Source organism: Apodemus sylvaticus, chromosome 10, assembly GCF_947179515.1.
Source record: "Apodemus sylvaticus chromosome 10, mApoSyl1.1, whole genome shotgun sequence".
Lineage (NCBI taxonomy): Eukaryota > Metazoa > Chordata > Mammalia > Rodentia > Muridae > Apodemus > Apodemus sylvaticus.
In genome coordinates, this window is record NC_067481.1 from 62,191,671 (window position 1) to 62,208,361 (window position 16,691).

Genomic DNA, 16,691 nt, shown 5'->3' on the forward strand with positions numbered 1-16,691 from the left:
CTTTGGCATATGTGTGGGTTAATCACTTAAAAAAAAAAAAACACACACACACACACACACACCTTTATCTCCGACCACTGTATTTTAGGGACCTTTTTGAGGAAGTAGCATATACCCTTACAATTAGTTCCCTTGAGGCATTACCAATTCAAGATATTATAAAGCAGTTGACTTACATTTTCAAGCTGCCCTCGTATAAATGCTAAGTTGGCCATCTGAAAGCAAATTATAAATGGCTGTTCAGTTCAGACTGCCGGATTTACACAGATTTACAACTTTAAGTGGAAGATTCTTCCCTGTTTTCACAATCTTAAAAAAAAAGTTCAACACAGAGAAAACGTCACCTGTTAATCTGCTAGAAGTTCAGTACAGCAATAGTGAAAGAGGCACACAGTTTATTTTATATAATCTGTTAAAAGCAAACTAAACCCAGATCATCACTGACAAGCACAAAGCTATTTGTTTCTTTGCGGTTTGAAATTATAAGTGACCCTGTGGAGGGTACAAAAATTTAAACCTAGAAACAAACACCTTCAGGTCATCATGGCAGTCAGGAAGATAAAACAGCAAGAACACACTTTCTCAGCATGCACCCTTCCTCAACAGCTAGACAGCTTAGAGTGGTTACCAAGTCATAAGTGTACGTGATGGCCTTCCTGTTGTCACTCTCGTACGCCAGGCGAAGAGCATTGTGCAGAATCAGCTCGGCTGCTTCTGGCTCGTCTTTCATGATGCTCAACTAAAGAGAGAAGACAAAGGACGCATTAGCTGAAATGCAAGGAGACAGATGCACTGTGCAGAGTAGGCACACCACAAGACCTGAGGACGTCATCCCCATTCACCACATACTGAATCCCGACTAACGTCCAGGTACCATGTCCACCTGGATGACAGGAAGACTGGCCTCCCTTGTATCTAAGTGTGCTCATATAACAAAGTTTTAACTCACAGATCAGACAGAAGGAACGTGAGCAATCTTTACTCTGTTTTTCCTCCATAGACAGAGACCAGGCTGCCTCCTGGCCCACAGAGTTCCACCTGCCTCTGCCTCCAAGTGTGGCAGTTGAAGGCGTGGACCACCACACCCAGCACTGTATTCATACAGATGCGGTTCATCTTCCATCTTCTTCCCTTTCTGAAGATTACAGGGAATCAGGCAGGACAAGCAGGCGTACTTAAAACTCATGAAAAGAGGAAGAAAAGCAACACAGAGGAATGACAGGGGGACCTGGAACATGTTCCAGAAAATGAGAGTAAAACTGAGGTAAGGCAACTAAGGAGTTAGCCACGGAACAAAATGGACAGAAGAATAACCCCAAAAGACATGGGTGAAAAGAATGGTTCTTCAGAAGACATTCAAGGAAGGAGAGGTGGACAGAGGGTGCTGAATCACAGCTACTGCCACAGGAGGATGAGACAGCCAGCTTAGATCACTTCCAGGCCTGCAGACCCTGACAGGGGTTTTGTGTTTTCTCACAGGTATAGGGAGAAGTCACACAGAAGGGCTGTCACACAGAAGTCACTACAATCTGATTTACATTTTCACACCATCACTCAGGTTGCTGCATGGAGAAAGGACTGCAGTTGGGGCAAGAGAACAGGACCTGTATGAGGACAACTGGGGAAAAAAAGGAAAGGAAAAAGAAGGGGGGTGATTTGAGAAGTGCTCTGGATTTGATGGCAACTGTGTTTATTGCTGTGTAACTGGGAATTATCAACAACACATTTTAAGAACTATTATGATTTTTTCTTTTCTCTTTCTTTTTTTCTCTTCCTTCCTTCCTTCCTTTCTTTCTTTCTTTCTTTCTTTCTTTTTTTTTTTTTTTTTTTTTTTTGAGACAGGGTTTTTCTTGTGTAACAGAATCCTGGCTATCCTGGACTTGCTTTGTAGATCAAGCTGGCCTCAAACACACAGGGGTATGCCTGAGGAACCACTATGATTTTTTTTAGGCTTGAGATTTTAGGTGGTAAAGAGAACACTGTTAAGGACATATTTTGGGGAAGGAATTTAAGAAAAAGTGCCTAGTCCCGGGCACGCTAAATCTGAGAGATAGCTGTGGCCTTGCAAAAGAGACAGCATGTCAACGACACACTGCAGTCTGTGAACACAAATTTGGACGTTGTTGGCATTAAGTCGTTGGAAGAGATGAAATAACCTGGAGGGGAAAAAGGGATGTGGAGAAACAGATTTAGACGCAAACCAAGGGCATAAACGATACTAAATTGCATTTTCGGGACGTCATACATATTCTATGCACAAAATGTCATTTCTTTCGGCTTGGCGGTTAGTTGACGAAAGCCACCCCCGCAAAACATCCTCAATCAATACGTTTGGACAAAATAAATAAGGGAAATGTGAAGGTGCCGTCTAGCAACTGCAGCGGTTTTGCTGCAGGACTCGCCCTAGACCAGTCAGGATGGATCCCAACCTTCCACCCAGGGCCAATCCATCCAGGCCTCGGGAAACCGGAGCAGAGGGTGCGCACGCCCGGTCGAGCCCCTCACCTTGGCTTGCTTCAGCAGCTGGATGATCTCGGCCTCCGCCTCGTCTGTCGCGTTCTCTCCCGGCTGCTCCGCCGCCGCCGCGGGTCGCGAGAACCAGGCAAGAGCTGCGAGAAGCGGCTCAGAGGTCACCGGGACTGGCCCGTGCCCGCGCCCCCGCCGGGCGGGCCCCGCCCGGAGCGCACCGCTCACCTGCCAACAGCGGCAGCACCCCGTGTCCCCGCGCCGGGGCGCCTCGGGTCCGAAGCCGCTCCGCGCCTGGCCCCGCATCGCTCGTCCGCTCCGGCAGCAGGCGCGCCGTACAGCCTCCGCACCGCCGGCCCGCGGCCCGCAGCAGGGTTCGACCCAGACGCCAGCGAAGCAACCGGAACATGCCGACGCGTCCTCAGAGCTCCACTAGCCGCGGCTGGCCCGGGACGCCCCGCCAGTCCGCATGCGCGATGACGCATGCTGACGTCACGCCGCCTCGCCCCGCCTCCGGCCTGCAGCGCGCGTGGGGTTCCCGGCGCCCCGGAGGAAAAGAAGGGCGGCGTTCCAGATGGCGGTCGCACTCCCAGAGGTCGTGGAGGAGCTCCTGAGCGAGATGGCTGCCGCTATGCGGGACAGCGCGAGAAGTACGGCCCGCGGGCTTTTTTTATTCTTACCCCATGTGGTTCTGTCCCTGAAGCCTGCCTCGTTAAATCGCTTAACTAAATACTGGAATTTGAGTGACTAGACGTCAAATCCCTGAGTGCGAGCCGGTGTGCGGTAACCCCGGGTACTTGAAGAGAGCCATCCCTTCCAGGGTACATCCAAGGAGTGGGCGAGGGCAAAGATGCGGAATGGCCGATGCCTAGACAATTTTGAGTTACTCAGAATCTTTATCCACAATCCGTGATGCAAAGTTTAAAAATAATACCCTTGTTTACTTTGTTTAGTAAATATGTTTTACTAAAAACATTCTAGGGATGCAAAACCTTAAAAAAAGAAAATCGGCAAGTTGGAAAATACTTCTTCCCTCTGGCCTGTAGAGGTCACCCTATGCCTGTCTCCAACAAAATGACTGAAGAAGGATGATCTTTGCTTAAGCACCAGAGTAGGAGGATCTACCAATAGGGGAAACTAGTAATGAAGATCTACTGTGTAGCTAGTTCAGCTGGTAGAGGGCTTGCCTAGCATGTAAAGAGCTGCCGTGGATTTCCCACCACCGCATAAGACTGGGCACATGGCTATAATCTCCGCACTTGGGAAGTAGAGACAAAAGAAGGGAAAGTTCCAGGTCAACCCCAGCTACCTAATGCTGGGCCAGACTGGGCTGCTGGAGATTGTCTCAAAAAGCGGAGGTGGGGTGGTGCGTTTGGAATGTAGACTAATTAGCCTTTTCCAAAAAATAGCCTCTCTGATAGTCAAATTAGAGCGCAAAACTGCTATTTCTCATTCATTGTGCTCTGTGAAAGGGTTTGAGTTACTGCTTTAATGGGACAAGAAAAGTAAATGAAAGATTCAGCCAACCAGGTATTCAAACATGTTTTGATTTCAAAAAAGTTGTGGGGTGTTAGTCTGTTGTGAGCTCTTGCTTCCAACAAGATTGACCGCAAGGATTTGACCACAGGTGTTCTGAGATGATGGAACGATATCAGCTTTATAGAACCATTGTTGGAACAGGGCTGTCTGTGGGTTAATCCTTATGCCGATGACTGAAGGGCCCCCTAGCTCAGGAGCAGACTCTCGATTCGTGTTTATTTTTCAGGAGAGCAATTTTCAGTCTTGGTTCTGGGTAGCCGGGCGGTGGTGGCGCACGCCTGTAATCCCAGCACTCTGGGAGGCAGAGGCAGGCGGATTTCTGAGTTCGAGGTCAGCCTGGTCTACAGAGTGAGTTCCAGGACAGCTAGGGCTATACAGAGAAACCCTGTCTTGAAAAAACAAAATCCAAAAAACCAGTGTGTGTGTGTGTGTGTGTGTGTGTGTGTGTATTGGTTCTGGGTACTCAACCCTGCAGAATAAAAGTCTAGGTTGCACGTATATGATTTTCAATGAGTTGGAACTGAACCATATAGAAGCTATGATTTCCTTTCCTGGGTAACTTGGTTTCCCTGAATTAACTATCTTGGCTTTGTTTAGTTTTCTACATATGTATTTTCACTTGAACTTCAAATTTTTTGCCACTATCACAGGTCTCCACTCAAAACGTTAAGGTAAAAAAAACATTTTATAAAGTCTTCAAAGAACCTGCCCACTTACCTAATATGGACTGGCTGCTGTCTGGTTGGGCTACTGCTATCTTCCAGCAGAGTTAGAGTCCTGGGAATTCTCCTTTCCCATTTTGGGTCTTGTGTTTAGCACATCCTACAATTTCCTTTCCTCTTGTTTATCCGCTTGTGTGTTGTTACCTGCCTTATTTTATGTAGTACATACTTTAGTTGGTTTTCTAAGAAAGCATGAACTGTGCCTTTGAGGCTCTCAGTGTCTGAAAAGTCTTTTTTTGTTGTTTGTTTGTTTGTTTTTTTGTTTTTATCAAGACAGGGTTTCTCTGTGTAGCCCTGGCTGTCCTAGAACTCACTCTGTAGACCAGGCTGGCCTTGAACTCAGAAATCCGCCTGCCTCTGCCTCCCAGAGTGCTGGGATTACAGGCGTGCGCCACCACCGCCCGGCTTGAAAAGGGCTTTTCTATTCTCACACTTGGTTAAAAGGTATTTTTTTTTTCATGTTGGGAATAACATTTCTTCAGACATCTGAAAACATCGTTCCATAATTGTCTAGTATTTCACATCTAGCATTGCTCTTAAATTTTGTCGGTGGTTTTTATTTTCTCTTTGAATTGCATTTGTCCCTAGGTGTCCATGATTGTCAATAGTGCTGATGTACAAGTTCCTTTGGTAGGGTGGTATGTAACCCATACCCACCTTCTTTTGTACTTAAATATGCGTGAAGTCACCCCTAGGTCACTCACAATGCCTGACCCCTGCAGTGTCAGTGCTGTGTAGGTAGATGGCGTCCTGGGTTACTTAGGGAAAATGAGAGAATGACATGTTTAGTAGAGGCTCAGAGGTTTCAGGGGTGGCTTCTTTATAGCCCAGGCTAGCCTTGCTCCCTGTGCTCATGCCTTAGGCTTCTGAGTGTCTCGGTTACAGGCATGTGCCTGGCCTTTCCATTTCTTTTTAAGCATTCCATGTGTATGGGTACTTTGCCTGAATGTGTATCTGTGTACCATGTGGGTTCAGTGCCCTCAGAGGCCTGAAGATGGCATCAGATCCCCTTGGACTGGAATGTGAGCCAGCCTGGGCATGAATTCTGCTCCTCTCTTCTTAACTGTTAAGCTGTGGCCCAGCCCCTCAGTTCTTATCTCCTGTGAGTTGAGTCCACAGATGCTGGTCTCCTGGCTGTGGAGAGCCAGTTATATCTTCTTTATGACCATGATTCTCGAGCTTCTGATAAGAGTCTGTTCAAGTTTCATTTTTACTTCTGTATGCATGTCTGCTCATGTCCGTGTGTGAGGGTCCACCCACCCCGGGAGACCAGAAGAGGACCTGTGGAGCTGGAAGCACAGAAATGAAGAGCCACCCAGTATGGGTGCTGGAAACGGAACTGCAGCTGTCTTTGAGAGCGGCCAGCGGCGCTCTTAGCAAATGCACCATCTCCTCAGCCCCTCATTTTGTTCTCCACTCTACCATGTGGCTCTATTAACTTACTTGATAGCATTTGTTTTTCTTCCTAGTATTCCTGTCCCTTGGTTATAGAATGTCACTTATTGCCCTGGAGTGATTTATCTCCTTTATTTAATCTTTTTGTCCCTGCCTCTGCTTCTTGGGAACTTCCTTCAACTCTGTCTTCCAGATTTTTATGAGATTTTTATTTCTGATGTTATATTTAATTTATAATTTTCCCCCGCCTCTTTTATTATAGGATTAGCCTGTCTGATCTGATACTAGTACTAGTTGTTGGAACTTTTCCTCTGACTTCAGTGTTTTCTCTAACTAGGTGACTTAGCTGAACACCTGTGACGGTGCTGCTCCCTGTCAGCCGGGTCAGATTCCCAGGGAGTCTCCTTCTTGGAGGGTGAGGACCTGAGAGAGCAGCTCAGCCACAGGGGGTGGAGGAGGGCTGATTCTTGAAAGAGCCATGTTGGGAAGAGAGTAGCAAGTCCCCCGGTTGGGTGGTTTCTCCTAGTCCGGAAATCCTCTATTTGACTCTTTGTAGAACATCATCCGTCATCTGCCAGAGGGAGCAATAGCCGCCTACAGCTAAGAAAGGGACTGAGACTGATGCTTCTGCTTGCTTGCTTGTTTGTTTGTTTCATTTATTTATTTATTTATCTTTGAGGCACTCTCCACATAGTCCTGTCTGTCCTTGAACTCAATATGTAGACCTCAAACTCACAGAGATGTGCCTGCCTCTGTGCAGAGGGGGTTGGGGAAGAGGATAGTAGGTTCTGGAATATGTGCTCAGTTCTCCCTGCCTATGCTGAAGATCCATCTTGCTGAGGTCTGTCTGGAAAGTTATGTTCCACTTTTGTATTTGCCTCCAGTGTATTTTAGCTGTTGTTTCCCCCTGCCTCCTCATCCTTGGGAACTAATGATTCTTTAAATAAGTAAATAGGTCCTCTTATTATTGTTTCAGTGGGTTGGGAAAGAAGTAGAATTGGACATATAGGTTCTGTTTACATCTTATGTGATGGTTTGGAATAGTTATAAGATCTTCATGTTTGCATTCACTGGTCTAACTCGACTAACTCTCCTGTTCCCACCTTACAGTTCCCGACGAGCTTCTCTTATCGTAAGTACAGACTCTTGTTTGATCTATAAAAAAAACGTTATGGAGTTTTAGGAGCCAGATTCTTTCAGTATATTTCTTGGTTTTTAAAAATAAGAAGAGTTCCATTCAGAAGGCACATAACCACCTATAACTCCAGCTCTGGGAGATCGAAGAGCCCTGCAAACACATGATGAACAGACCTATGTGTAGGCAAACACCTATACACACACTTTTTTTTTTTTAATGTTTAAAAACAAAACAAACCCTGTGGTACAGCTATACCAGAAGTGTGAGGTCAGTCTGACCTAAGTAAGACCTTGTCTTAAAAACCTAAGTCAGATCTGGAGAACAGACTCAGTGGTTGAGAGTATTTGGTTTGGTTCCTAGCACATACTTCAGGTGTTTCACAAAAGCTTACTATCCCTCCCTGACCTCCACGGGCACCTGAACACACAATGCATTTACATATACTCAGACGTATGCACTTACACATAAAATAAATCTTTTTAAAAATAAATTATTAAGTAGAAAATAGGCAAATAATGAAAGAATACAAATAGCCAAAAACTTGGGGAAAATGATAAATATTACTAATAATTATAAAATACAAATTAAAAGATAATTTCTCCTATAAAACTAGCAATCCCAGGAAAAAAAATGTTGACAGGAATATGGATAAGTAATTCCTTGCTAGCAATGTCAATTGGAAGGTGGCCTGGTATCTTGGTTAATGTTCTGCTGTGAGGACCATCATGACCAAGGCAATTTATAAGAGAACATTTAATTGTGGGCTTGCTCATGAGTCCTTGACCATCATGGTAGGGAGCATGGCAGCAGGCAGGCGGCCATTCATGATGCTAGAGCAGTAGCTGAGAGCTCACATCTGATCCACAAGCATGAGGCAGGGAGAGAGAGAGGGTAACTGGGAGTGGCAATGAAAACCTCAACATTTCTCCAAGAAGGCCACACTTCCTAATCTTTCCCAAACAGTTTTACCAACTGTAGATCAAACATTCAAATATATGAGCCTATGGGGGCCATTCTCAATTGAAGCCACCACACCTGGCAACTGGCAATATGGCTTTAAAGCAGACCTATTCTTTGGCCTAGATATCCACTTACAAGAATGTCACCCAAGGAGGTAACTGTGATGTTCATAAAGACTTCACAATGAGCAGATTCGCCCAGTACTAAATAGGACAACAAAAGAAACTGGAAATAACCTACTCAAAAGTAGTTTATGAAGAGCAAACACGATCCACTTTACCTAGAGGTATTTGAGAGATGTTCAGAGAAGCCATGAAGTAGACAAAGCCATTTTTAAAATAATTGAAGTTAACCATGGTTATCTCTGATTCAGAGGCTCTTCAGTAAACTTCATTTCCTTACTTTTGATGACTAAATAAATCTTTGTGTATTTGGTATAAGAAATTCAAAAGCACTCCTTGTTGTGTGTGAGACTAGGTTCTGGGAAAATGAAGCAATATGCATGTTATATTTTAAACTTTATAAGCAGTGCTATATGTGCATAAGTGCATATACACACAGACAGACAGACAGACAGACAGACAGACAGACATTCCATGAATAGCGGGATACAAAGACCTTAACAGGAAAAGAACCAATAAGCAGCATGAGGTCATGCTACAGATGCAGCTCAGAGGCAGAGTGTATTCTAAATGTATGTGAGGCCCTGGGCTCAGTCTGTGGTATGGGATGGAGAGAGAAAGAGAAGAGGGAACCAGACCGAGGAAGGGGTGAATAAATGCTTACCAAAGAGATGGAAAGGAACGAAATGTCTGGAAGCTCTTTAATTAAGCACGAAGAGAACTTTTTATTTATTTATTTATTTATTTTAGCTGTAATAGTATAGTCTTTTAAAACAAACAAATATCTGAAATAAATTAACAAGATGTTAATTAACACTCTGGGAAGCAAATGAATCCATGGATTTGGTTTCATGGATTGGTTGTGGATGTTTTCTAATTTATGTGTATGGAGGTTTTGTTTGCATGTTTATCTGTGCACCACATGCATGCAGTGCCCACAGAGGCCAGAGATGGGCACTGGATCTCTTGGAACTGGAGTTACAGATGGTAGGGAGCTGCCACGTGAGTCCTGAGAATCAAACTTGGGTCCTCAGGGAGAGCAGCCAGTGCTGTCAACCTCTGTGCCATCCTCTCCAACCCAAGCCCATGGGTTTTATTAATATTTTTTCCAAATTAAAATTTGTTTTTTGTTTTAAGTGTGGGGGTTGGCTAGAAAGGTAGCTCAGTTGTAAACTGTCATGAAGCACAGGAGCCTGAGTTTGATCCCAGCACCACTTACAAAAGCTGGCTCTGGTGTGTGCTCGTAATCAGCAGTGGCCTCATGACAACTTGCAGGCCAGTTAGCAACCCTCTGTGAAAGAAGTGGATGGTACTGGAGGAACAACACTCACAAGGGAGGCTCAGTGGTAGAGTGCTTGCCTACCATGAGGCAAGCCTGGGGTGAGTGAGGCCTCGTCAGTCTCCTCATCACACATACAAAAAAAAGATAGAGTAAACCTTTGTGTCAAGTTCTTGAGGTACTCAGAGTTGGCCTTTCTAATCCAGTGTCTTTGGATTCCCTAGGCTGAAGTTTGTGTTTGGGTCATCGGCCATCCAAGCCTTGGACCTAGTTGATCGAGAGTCCGTCACTTTAATCTCAGCACCCAGTGGAAGGCGTGTTTACCAGGTAGAAGTCTAGAGGAGGGGATAATCAAAACAGAAACCCTTAGGACATAAATCTATTTACAGTCTCTGTGGAAGCTGATAACCAACATGAAGTATGTACTAAGCTTTGTGACCCAACTTAGTAAAGTTAATGGAATCATAATTTAAAGATTTGTATTTATTTTGAATTGACAAGAACTATGTATGACAATACAAAATGACATCTTGATATATACCTTATAGCTTCATGCTGTTGACATGTCCAACTAGCTCAAAAAACCTTATATGCTTCCTTTTCTGTCATGAGAACACTCCCTTACAAATTCTCAGGTCTGTGATGCATTGTTACTGAAGTTAGCAACTCTCCCGAGCTTCTGCCCTCTGACTGTCTCCATAATCCCCTTCCCTCCACCCCTGAACGTTCACTGATAGCAACTCGCTTCAGTAAGCTGGACTGTTTTAAGTTTCACATACGAGGACATGTAGTATTTGATATCATATCAAGCTTGTTGTATTTAACATAGTATCTCCAGGCATTCTAGAAATTAAAGATAAATATGACTTTTCTATTACACCAGTAGCACTATATAGATCTAACAGTGGTGTGGAGAGGCTCTTTTCCCAAGTCTAATGGATACCAGCCTTTGCTCCCTTGTTGATAATAGGGGTACGATCCCCCACATATTTATTGGCATTTTCATCTTTCTTGTTCATAATCTCTTATTTACAGGAAGAAGTCAGAATGTTTCTTGATGCTGTTCCATGTGTCTAGAATAATCTCGTGAACACTGATCTCTCAAAACTACTGTCAAGAACTATTTATGGGTCAGACTCCTGAGTTCAGGAGGTGCATACGAACTATAGTTTGCCCCTTGGTGCTTAGAGTAGGTTTGTGAAGTGTGACAGCCCCTTACCATACTCTGAATTATTTTCATGTTATTGATTACTCTCTCCAGGAGCAAAGCAACATATTTTCTTTTGCAAGAAACTGAAACACAAAGGGTAAAATAATGTCACATCTGGCTACCCCACACTGCCAGACTTAGAACTGGAGACTAGGAAAAACTATATAAACAGTATGCCGGCGTAATCGCCTGCTCCCAGGTCAGCTGCGTGAGACGGGTGAATGCAGCCACGGGAGGGAAGAGCATCTTAGGAAGGCCATGGTATGCGCCTGACTCACAGTAGTTAAGGAAGACACCATCAGTGGGTAGGAAAACTTGTTGTTTAAACTCTAGCTTCTAGTGAACTTGTCAGATCTGAACAGTGACTCTCACTGAAAGAAGGCGCCGGGCGGTTCTCAGCGAGTGACTTGAGCAGAGCCTGCTTAGGCAGATACATGTCCCCCCTTAGGAGTCTACTTGCCTTCCCATTGTAGCCCACCTACACTGACTTGGCAGACTGCCGCAGATTTCCATTAAGGAAAATGGAGTGTGGCTATAGTTACAATTTTTGGATAGTACTTTTTTACTCAGAGCGGGGGTTTCTTATGGTGGACTTATGACCCATCAGTTGGAGCCGCTAAGTTTCTTTCTTGTGTTATCTTTTTGTATTTTACATACTTAAAATATCCGAGCCTTCGGTCCCACCAGCCTTCCCATGTTTCTTCACTGCAGACCTGGTTTCAGGTCTTACATATAAAAACACTCTTATATATAAAATAAAAATAGTATAAAAGTGTCAGGGTAAAAAAGTTTTCTTGGTCTCAGCTCCGTTACCATTATAATATTTGACCAGAACAGGCAGACTTCTACCTTATGTGATCTGGCTACCAGCTAAACTTGTAAAGATCTTGTTTAAAACTATTTTAATTATTTTTATGAATATGACTTTCTTAATGATTGTCTGCCATGTCCTTTATTATATTGTGTTGTTTTGTCATATTTGTCATAAAAAAAATACTCCCTAGATATACAGCTGTCAGCGTTGACTTTGACTGGAGTTGAACGTGACCAGAAACCTTAGCCAACGTCACAGCAGTCTTACAGGAGGAAGCTGCCCTGGTTCTTGGTTGTATAAGATGATAAACGCTGAGTCAGACACTGCCTTGATACCCAGCTAGTAACCATTCCGTGAGTCAGCCTTTATTCCATAGTTGAACCCAATATTTTCACTGTCCTCCAGGTGTAATGTGTAATTACTTTAAAGTCATCCTTTTGTTACTGTCTCCTGAGCTGCTTTCTAAACACATTCTGCTCTCTTAGGAAGGGGCTGCTTCACAACAGCCTGAAAGTCTGCAAGGCTTACAGAACAAGGCTGAATACCTCCTGCACATCCGTAGGAGACAAATGTGGTTCCAGCAGTTTTCTAAGGTCCTCAGTCAGCAATCCAGTTCTGAAGCAGCCCTCCTGCAGAACATTAGGAAACATGGCATGCTACAATTTTATCATTTCTGCTCAGCTACTCACATTCTATGCGCTGACACGGCTCAGATGACCCAGTCTGTATCAGGACAGGAGCTGTAGACCCTTCTTTATGCAGCAGCCTAGGGGGCCTGCGGTAGTTAGAAGGTTGTGCCTGTGCATAGAGGGTGACGAGGGCCATCTGACAAGCTCCCCGTAGTCACTGCAGACGTCCGGCTGGTGAGACTCCTGTGAATCCAGTCCTGGTCTTGAGTGTGTTCTTTCCTGTTTGTTGGTTTTTTTAAATCTCAGTTAAGGAGGAGGGGAGATTGAAGAGGGCACATTCCAGCCCATGCTATGATGAGTGGAAGAACTCGGAGCAGTTCCTGTAAGAGGGGGGGTCCTCCTTCCACTGAATTACATTACCCCTAAGGTCAATTTCCAGTTCTAAACATTTCTAGCTCAGATTTTTGCCTGATTTATTGGGTTCATTAGTTGTCAGCTTCTAGATAAGGAAGAAGCAAATTAAAGCATTTCCTGTCTGTAGAGCACCTACTGCCCCAGGCATTTGACCAGTTTACTCTGAATCTCAGACACCCTTGGAAAGTGTAAGGCATGGGAACCTCTGTAGCCTTTATCCCTTGTCCCTAAATCACCAGGCTATGACTCCACACAATCCAGGAGGAAGCACTGTGATAGATCCAGGACCTGTGGAGTCCCAGAGGCTTTGCCTGCTTAGACTAAATCTAGAGAGAAAAGACAGGAGCCAAGTAAAAAGAGAACTTTAAAGGTTTGCTCTTGGTAGTCTGGAGAGACAGTGCTCATCCACATGGCTGCTGTGTGCAGGTGAGTTTGCTTTAGGATAAAGTGGGGAGCGGTCAGCTTTAACGTCCACCCCACTATCTAGACTCACTGGTGGAATTGCATTGCTAGTCAGTGTGTGTGTCATGTTCCTAACACAGTAGGCCTTGGGATAGAGGTGGTTTTAATACCTGATGTGAATAAGTCCAGTCTTTAATGGAAAAAGGATGTTTCTAGTCATCCGAAATCCCGAGTTCTGCTGACTTAGTCAACAAATAACCAGAAGAGCTGTTCACAGTAAGCACTAAGCAGACACACGGAAGCACAGCACTTGAGCATCTTATTTCCTCTGGTTAAGGCCTTACCTGTCATGCTCAGGTTGGAGCAAAGGATCCTGGGACTGCTGACATTGTAATTTTGACAAATCCTGACCTTTTGTTTAGATTGCCATCTTAAAGCCTAAATTTAATTTGAAAGCCAGTTCTTAGGAAAAGCCTGAGTTGGGGATTGAGTCTGAGGATGGAACTAACACAGACTTGCACTTCCTTTTCAGAAAAATTCCATAAGAGGATCACCCTGGAAGCTAGGAGAATTTTTGGCTAATACTTAGCCAGGCAGCCATTGGAATCAGAGCAGCAATCAGATCTTTGAGTTCAAGGCCAGAAACCTCATTTTGGAAAAGTGAAATACCAACATGCAGTTGGTTTAATTAAAAAAAATTTGGAAAGTGAAAAAAAAAAGCCTGTGGCAAATTCAGATGATAGTCCATTGTAAAATAACTGAAATGTTGTACTTCCCTTTCTTGATAATAATCTACTTCATTTGGAAGTTAACTGTCAGCACAGCGCTGTGTTATCTCGTATCCATCTCTATGGGGAATCTGCAAGAAGTCACTGTAAAGGAGTAGGTTTGCATTGGCTAGCGGTTTCAGAGGTCTCCTCTCTGGTGACTGGGTCCTGTTGTTTTGGCCTATGGCAGCACCATACATTACAGCAGGAACAGGAGGCTGGGAAGAGCCCCTCACCCCACACCCAGGAAGCAAAGACAGGGCAGGAAGGAATTACAATCCCAGTGTTTCCTACAAAGGCACACCCCCAGCAACCTAAGTCCTTCTAACTATATCCTACTTCTAAAGGTTCTGTCATTCCCTGTACATGCCGGGTTTACATGCCGGGAGGTAACCGCCAAGCTTCTAACACATGTGCCTTTGGGGGACATTGAGAATGCACACTATAGCAAGCTGCCAACAAGAAGCCTTTGGCTGCTTGTTGATAGGAGTGGTTTCTCCAGCAAACTGGTCCAATCTCATCACAGACAAATCTTTTTCCCTTGTATTCCTGTGTCACCAAGGGTGTTAGTTGTACCGAGCCTCTCACCGACAGCCACGTCTATGTCCTCCCATCACAGGTCTGAACTTGCCTCATTCCTGAGACCTCTGTCCTGAGCTGCTGAGTCAGCCCCTTCACAAGACTGCTTTATCCTCCCACGGGATGCCTCCCGAGCTTCCTGCACACTCTCGACTTCCTTCATCTGAGCGCTGCTCTGCTTCTGCCTCCTCATGCCCTTTACCCATTTCACTCTCCGGGAATGTAACAGCAGCTTTAGAGATGTCCCAGCAGGGTGTCTAATACCATGAGTTCAGGGGCCCACAGTTTAATGTGCACAGGCCTTCCCTGGCCTCCATTTTAGCCCTGCAGGCTAAGACCTGAGCATCACACCGAAGAAAGCCACCATGCGGAAGGCTGAACTGGATGACACTCTTCCACCCTCCAAATCCTGGAAAGCTGAAGAGATGAGTGTGCACACTGCAGAAAGACAACCTCTGTTGCTCCTTGTGTATAAAGCCCACTGCAAACCTTCAGTGATGTCCATAAGCAACTCTTCACACACTGAATGGATTGTCAGGAAGTTGTACCAGAAGCAAACTAACACTACCCTGTTCTCCCCAGGTGCTAGGGAGTTCTGGCAAAACGTATACATGTCTGGCTTCCTGTCACTACTGCTCGTGCCCAGCGTTCTCCTTCTCAGTGTTACGGAAGAGTGACAGCCTGCTGGTAAGAGCCTCCCCACTGCACACAGCTGGAGAGAAGAGGCTAGTTTCACTTCAGACTTTAAAAGACACAGTTTTGGGAGGTGTAGGGGATTTACACAGAATGGGCATTTCCCTCAGTATTGGAAAAAGGTGTGGTTTATTGTCTTTGTCTTAGTCACCTCCTAGATTGAGCCTCCCAAAACACAATGTCATTTTTGGTACATTATTTTCCTGCTTTTTTATTTAAAAGGTCATAGATGAGGTTGTGGGGGACAGTGAGGTAATCTTGTAAAAGAGTGCTGGGGAAGGAGATGGCCCAGTAAAGAAGGAACTAAATAAAAGATGCTCCCACATCATACCCTGCTCATAAAGACATGGAGCAGGACCGCCTCTACCTATCCTCGAAGTCTCTGTGAGCCCATCAGACTCCAGAGCATGGAGGAAGGACAGCACCTGTCTGCGCATCCCTAGTTCTAAAGGGAAAGAAACCCACCATCCTCCTAAGAGCAGATGAGTAGTCTTAGTCTTGCCAAAGTAGAGAACAGTACTTGTTTATATTCTACTAGCAACTTAAGATCTTGGGAGTTTGGTGCCAACTTGAGCATCTCTATTCATTCGTTTACATGCATGCATACACACACACATGCCACTAACTACTAATAAGGTATATTTCACCTGTAAAATAACAGGATTGTACCATGGTCCTCTCAGGATCAACGCTGTGTTCTGTGACATAGGTCTGACAGGGTCATCTCCCCACATGTATGCATATGTGAGAATTTCCCCTACTCCTTCACCCCAGAAGGTGGCAATGCCTAAAATGAAGTCGTGGTTCTGCACATTCATTATAGTAAAATCTGCAGCTGCTGGGTAGCTATTAGATCCGCATGAGCTCACTGGGGGAGGAACCCTGAGCCAGTATAGTGCCTCAAGGACTGCCGGCCATTGCTTTAACCACACTCTGAGGGCCAGGATGAATCCGTGGCAACGTTTCCCTCTCCTCCTTGCATGTGATGGTGAGGTCTTGATTAGACTGGCCAAACATGACCCTGCTTGTCCCTAACAGCTCTGTGTCTTGTATTTCAGTGTAAGCATCTTCTGGCAATTTATCTTAGTCAGCTTATGAGGAACTGCCAGCAGCTCAGTGTGTCTGACAAGCAACTGACAGACCTGCTGTTGATGGAGAGGGCACAAGAAGCGTAAAAGGTGTGGCTGGAACATGGGCCTCCAAGACAGAAGCCTAGCAGGGAATGTCTTCACATCTCACGGTGCACGAGGTAGAGGAATGGGATGCACTTCCGGACTTGTGACTGACACTTCGCCCTCACAGGCTGCGGGATGGGCTTCAGATTATAGGCTGCAGAGGGTGTGTGTGGTTAAGAGCCCTCTGTGGTCTTAATATTAACCAGCCTCTGAGCCCCACAGGTAGAAATGTCCCTGGGTAGAATTAAGTATTTTTCACTCAAATAAAGCCTAAGCCACATTGTATCTGCAATCAGATCAAGTTATCGAAGCACTAGTAATGTCTAAAGGTGGGACGGTAGGCCAGACTGAGTAAGAGCAAGGTTACGTGGGAAAGGTATTCAGCAG

The 16,691-nt window shown here is 45.0% G+C and overlaps 2 protein-coding genes across 4 annotated transcripts in view; one reads left to right on the forward strand and one right to left on the reverse strand.

Moving 5' to 3' along the window:
* The window catches only part of Ttc19 (tetratricopeptide repeat domain 19), a 28,356-nt gene extending 25,434 nt beyond the window's left edge, over positions 1-2,922 (reverse strand). Inside the window, exons 1-4 of one of the 3 annotated variants that reach the window (XM_052194202.1) lie at positions 2,695-2,922; positions 2,506-2,609; positions 629-739; positions 177-215 (exon numbers count right to left, since the gene is read on the reverse strand). In XM_052194202.1, the coding sequence (XP_052050162.1) occupies positions 177-215; positions 629-739; positions 2,506-2,609; positions 2,695-2,875 (435 nt within the window). In that variant the 5' untranslated portion in view covers positions 2,876-2,922. Of the gene's footprint in view, positions 1-176; positions 216-628; positions 740-949; positions 1,767-2,505; positions 2,610-2,694 lie in introns of those variants that run through there. The other 2 variants (XM_052194204.1, XM_052194205.1) reach the window with 2 other exon arrangements.
* A 50-nt stretch (positions 2,923-2,972) lies between these two features.
* Zswim7 (zinc finger SWIM-type containing 7) lies at positions 2,973-16,599 on the forward strand. The gene is made up of 5 exons (XM_052196465.1): positions 2,973-3,116; positions 7,233-7,254; positions 9,846-9,948; positions 15,019-15,123; positions 16,188-16,599. Exons 1-5 carry the CDS (start codon positions 3,041-3,043, stop codon positions 16,302-16,304), a joined length of 423 nt encoding a protein of 140 aa, XP_052052425.1. The 5' UTR covers positions 2,973-3,040; the 3' UTR covers positions 16,305-16,599.
* The last annotated feature ends 92 nt before the right edge of the window (positions 16,600-16,691 follow it).

Coding starts and splice junctions, on each gene's coding strand:
- Zswim7 (XM_052196465.1), top strand. CDS start 3,041: ATGGCGGTCGCACTCCCAGAGGTCGTGGAGGAGCTCCTGAGCGAGATG. Junction 7,255..9,845: donor CCCGACGAGCTTCTCTTATC/GTAAGTACAGAC, acceptor TGGATTCCCTAG/GCTGAAGTTTGTGTTTGGGT. Junction 15,124..16,187: donor GGAAGAGTGACAGCCTGCTG/GTAAGAGCCTCC, acceptor CTTGTATTTCAG/TGTAAGCATCTTCTGGCAAT.